Source organism: Rousettus aegyptiacus, unplaced genomic scaffold, assembly GCF_014176215.1.
Source record: "Rousettus aegyptiacus isolate mRouAeg1 unplaced genomic scaffold, mRouAeg1.p scaffold_m13_p_1, whole genome shotgun sequence".
Lineage (NCBI taxonomy): Eukaryota > Metazoa > Chordata > Mammalia > Chiroptera > Pteropodidae > Rousettus > Rousettus aegyptiacus.
This window is the reverse complement of record NW_023416284.1, coordinates 165625996-165631314: the sequence shown is the minus strand read 5'-3', so window position 1 is coordinate 165631314 and position 5319 is coordinate 165625996. Positions and strand designations below refer to the sequence as shown.

At 47.6% G+C, this 5319-nt stretch overlaps 1 protein-coding gene across 1 annotated transcript; it reads right to left on the bottom strand.

The window, feature by feature from the left end:
• Positions 1-831: 831 nt before the first annotated feature.
• Positions 832-4610, bottom strand: HEBP2 (heme binding protein 2). Its single transcript, XM_016132684.2, has 4 exons — positions 4434-4610; positions 3730-3865; positions 2841-3021; positions 832-1401 (listed from the first exon to the last, which is right to left on the bottom strand). Exons 1-4 carry the CDS (start codon positions 4533-4535, stop codon positions 1203-1205), a joined length of 618 nt encoding a protein of 205 aa, XP_015988170.1. The 5' UTR covers positions 4536-4610; the 3' UTR covers positions 832-1202.
• Positions 4611-5319: the final 709 nt, after the last annotated feature.

Sequence of the window (5319 nt, the reverse complement as noted above, 5' to 3'; positions counted from 1 at the left end):
GTTCTGAGGGTCGAATGTGGAAATTCAGGTGAAACAGTTGGAGTGGCGCACCTAAAAGGCAATCCGTATCGACTATGGAAACCATTAACTATAGGCCTACTAGTCCACTGTGTCTAGGTTAGGGAGATTAATTTTAAGAGATAATATGTAATGTTGGAGTCGAAGGGACCTTAAGCATCATCTGGTCCCATCCTCTTATCCATTGGATACTCAGATTTCTTATCTAAATGACCATGTGGTACCTGCTTAAAACAAAGTGATGGGAATTGGAAGTAGGGTCATGCATGGGCAGCTGTAATTGTTGTGAAGACACTAAGCTCCAACCTACTTTTCTTCTTCACTCCCACAACCATCGTCCTCTAGGAGTCCACAGTAAAGCTAACTGCTCTTTCCATGACAGGCTTCCAGGTATCTGAATGTGACTATCTTCTCCAGGACAAGCATTTTACAACATAACCACACGAGGGTTTCAACCTCTTTGATTTTGCAGCAACCCATTCTTTCAATAACTTAACTTTTTAATAACTTTTTTCAATCATTTTTATACAATCTCCAGAAATACTACATGCATTTTAGTGATCGTATACATTTCTTCATGAGAAAACATGGCTTTATGGAGTATCAAAATAGGATAAGAAGTTTCTAATTTCATAAATTTATTCTTTGTCATGGGATGTCAACACTTTTGGGTACTCTGAGTTTTTCTTGTGTGGCAGGGCAGTGGGCAGATGGGGACAAAGACTCAACAGAGACTGTAACAGTGGCAGCCACAAAATACAATGTGACTTTTGTGTCCAACTGAACTTCACTTCTCCAGAACTGACAGCCTAGTAGTTCCACACAGGATAAATCTTTTAGCATTTTTATTGATAATACCTGGAGGGGATAATATCCAACAGAAATCCAAGTAGAAAACGGAAATATGATTGTAATACACTGAAGGGGAAGTAATATGACATTTCCCTAGAGCCTCATAAAACTAAAGACTACCAAGGTTATGATCGATTTACACGTTAATAGAATACAGTCCCCCGTTATGTGTGTATCTAGATAAAACTTTAAAAAGGCACATTGGAAAAAGTTCAATCCAAAATAGTACTCTCAGGTAGAAGATACTAGACATACATTTTACTTTCAGGTGGCGCTGATATCTGCATTAAACAGAAGTTTACCCCTTGGTGATACAACTCCCTTTCGTTTTCTCATTCATTTTCTTTGGAGGGTTCATTTTTCTGAATCAGCCAAACTTCATTATTTCTATTAAGCAAGTTGAAAGGACTGTTGTAGCCAGCAGTGTAGTAAACCTTTTCATCAAAAACTTTTCCTTCTTCCCTCAAAACGCTTGCTAATGTCAAAAGTTGTTCTTGATTCTTTTGGGCACTAGAGAATCCATCGAAAGACCTACAGAGAAGAAAGTAAAGAACCATCAATGATTTTTAATAGCGATGCTAATGTCAGTCTGAAGAGAAAAGTGGGACCTGATACAATGAAGCCAGGTAAAGTGCAGTTTCCAGGGACCTCTCTCTCAGCCCCAGAGCGGTCCCTTCCTCCGGTTCTCGGTATCAGTGTGGCCTCAGCACACTGAGGAGAGCCAGGAGGAGGCATACGACCCATATGTTGGCAGGCAGATTTGGAACTTGTACCATCTCGTGCTCTAACTCGGTGCTTCTAAAATTTTGATGTGCATTGGAGTCACCTGGGAACTTTGCTAACACGCAGATTCAGGAGGCCTGGGAGGGGGCCTGACAGACTATCTCTAATAAGCTCCTGATAATGCTGACGCTGCTGGTCAGAGAACCACACTGATACCCTCTTAGAAGCCTCCCTTCCAGACTTTCAATTTTCTATGGAACATGGCCTTTTTCTTCCTCTCCTTAGGAAAAGAGTAGGCACTGATTTACAGATGAATATGATACAGTGTGACCCTATGAATTTATAATCTAAAAGGAGAGACGAACATTTTGGTAGCTCTCTATATATAGCTTGAGAAGAGATTTAGAGAGACAGGATCAAAGTGCTTAGGAACACTGAGGATATATGATTAAACAGGGGTAAGGGGTGTCACCTGAGTTAGATCTGGAATGGAAGGCAGGTGTGCTGGGCAGAGCAAAGGGAGGGATAAGAAAAAGAACGGAAGTTCAAAAATGTAAAGCATTTTCAGAGTGAGGCACAAAATGAGCTCACGAAGGTGAGTCAGAGCCAGAAAGAAACCTGTATATTATCATCCTAAGGCTTTTTCAGGTTATTCTCAAAATATCTGAACTTGAACAGAACTTGATTAGATCTGAGTGAGACAGATGGAAAATATATTGGAGGGAAAGAGCCAGTTAGGAGCTCTGCTATGTGATGGAGAAGAAAAGACAGTTAAAAGATTTAAATCAGAAGTCTGAAAAGGTAGAAGGAAATCAGTAAATTAACAGAGGCAATAATTACAGGAAGTAGTGGCCATCGCTTGGGCTGGGGAACAATGGGAAGAGTATGTGTTATCAGAATCTAGAAGTTGGTAGCAGGGGTACCACGGACTGCGTGTTAAGGCATTTTTGTTCAGGCTTAAGTAGATGGCAGGTAAGGGCAGTTTTTTGCTTTTGGGGAGAATAATTGGCATTCTGTATGATTTGTAGAAGGTATGCAGCAGACTCTGCATTAAATGAATTGATTCTATCTTTGCAACAGACCCTTGTTAACATATAAAACTGAGCTAGTAGGAAAACTCCACAAAATGCATTAGACCCGTTTTTACGGATGGCTGGAAAGCCTACTGAAATGGCACAGGAGCTCAACTGTGAGAGCAGGCAAACGAAACGAGCAGTCAGCAGGGCTATAAATTATCTACCACTTACCGTACAAACACAGTCATTTCAGCTCTGTCTTCAATGAAGACATCTGACTCTGAAGGCCTGGGTGGATCGGATTGCTGCTCAGAGGGGATGTACAGGGAAATGGTAATGGTAGACTCGCTGAAAGGACCTGAACCCGGCTTCACATGGCTTGTCACTGGAGCTGTCATCTTTATTTTCATCTCTGTGTCATGAAAACATATATTTTAAATACAAAGGAGACCATGAGAGCAGACATAGAATGTGCTTTCTCTTTATGACTACTCTTTAAACTTCACCTATTATTTTGTGATCTGAGTTTCTTGATTTACTTTATGCTATTGGCATATTTAACCGTTAAGATCATTTTCATGTTTAAAAAAATAAGGCCAAAATTATCCACTGCCCACATTAAACACTATTAATTTTTTTGGTTACTTAATTCTGTAGTTTTCGGGATAAGGAAAATTAGAGATCATACAGTCCAGTCCATTTTTCATTTTTACAATTATTCAGAAACAGGTCCCGTTGGCTAAAATAAATAGCATCAGAGCCAGAACCAGAAGTTAGTTTTAGGACTCTGGGTTTTGTGTTCTTTGTACCTTCCCGCCTCCTGTTATCTCTCACCCTACCAATCACTAAATTATCTCAATTAGCCATGAAAAGGACTTAACACTACAGAGGCTCAGGATAACCAGCAGAAACACAGAGAACGGAGGCTGAAAAGTACTACTCAGTACTGCTCTCGTCTAGATGCCGAGTCGTGAGCAGAGTCCTTGTTTTCAAACATTAAGTCCTTGATGACCTAGTTATTTTTCTATTCTAAAAGATATTTCTTTAATAAGCTAAAGCTCAGGAATAAGCCAGGGGACTCAACTACAGTACATATAATTACAGGGTAAATTGCTTTCACCTTTCTCGTTTTTGCCTTCGATGTAGCTGTTCAGCCTGGTAAAGCCGGTCTGGATGGCGGAATCCCAGTCCATTGACTCAACGGAGGTGCTGACCCACTTGGCCGGTCCATAGTGGCGGATCTCGTAACTTCCGGGCTAAAATGGAACAGAAAAAAACTTCAGGCAGCGATTCTAAAAAGGCAGGACGTGACGTGCAACCAAACAGGTGCCTTGATTTCGGGTCCACTTGGGTCTGGTCCCAGGTTCTGGGTGGGTTCTTAGGGCCGGGGAGGGTTCCTCCCGCGCAGCTCCCATCGCTTGGATTTGAAATGCCGGCGGCCTGCGCCCCACAAGCAGGGGGGTGTGCGTTGGGGGAGGCGGTGGCGAGGCGAGGCTCATTTCACGTTAAGAAGCAGCATCTGTTGCGTCCCCTCTGCCCCGAGTGTCCCACCGCGGGTTCTGAAACATGGTCTATTTTATTTCCCCCGCGGCAAAGAAAAAACAAAAACAAAAACTGAGATGCGGCTAGTATTCGGGGTAATGGCTCACCCACCGAATTTTCTGGTTTGTGCAGGAATGGAGGTAGGGGCTCAGACCACCCCTTGTACTTTTCACAGTGGAACCCTCCGGGAACACTGCAGATCGGCTGCAGGAGAGCCCCTCCCCTCCCCCACACCCGCCCACCTCGTCCCGCACCCTTCGCGTGCGCGCGGGAGGCTCCTACTTGGGGGTCCGCGTCCCCCGGGGTCTTCCAGCCCGGCGTCTCCAAGTCTTGGGCTGCTGCGCCCTCGGCTATGCCGGGCTCTGGCTCGAGCACCTCGGCCATGGGTGGCGCCGACGATCCAGGGAAAGAGCCTGGCGAGCGGCTCCAAGAAGGAGCCGCACCCCGGCCACCCCGGGCCGCCCCGCCTGCGTGTGCGCGCCGCGCCGGCCCGCCGAGGTCCCCAAATCCCCGCCCAGGCGCTGCCCCGCGCACGCCCGCGGCCCCGCAGACGCGCGTCTCTCCTCCCCGCAGTGCGGGAGACCCTAGTCCGTTGGACACCTCCCCGGCCTGGGCAGGAGGGGGCGCTGCGACCTCGAGGGACCCCGATTCTGACCCCAGGCCGCTGCAGCCCGGCCGCGGTCCTCTGCAGGGTCCCCTTCGCGGGAGTGAGGGCCGGAGACCACACTGCAGGGCCCGCCTGGGTCAGGCCTTTTGGAGGGTTCCCTGCAGGCCCCCGCCTTTGTTTTTGAAACAGGCACGCAGAAGTGTCCACTTCTGGGAGCCCGGGGTGGAGAAGGACAGAGCAGCTGGCTGGCGGGGTTTCTGGAGTAACCGGTTCGGGAACCTCTCCCGCGGCCTCGCCCGCGCTGGGAGCCGGTTCTGCCGACGGGTCTGCTCCCGGGAGCAGAGCGAGCGAGGGCCTCCACCTCGCGGGCGCACCCAGTAGAAGGGGGAGGGAGCCGGCACTCCGGGTGCGAGGGTGGGCACTGCACCTGCGACTCTGAACTTGGTCGTTCCTGCCGGGGCATCCCTGTTGGCGGAGGGCTCCATGCGAGGGGTGGATTCTAGGGTCCAGACAGGGGAGAGTGGCCTGAACAGCTAGACGGTGGCCTAGGGCCACTTTGGA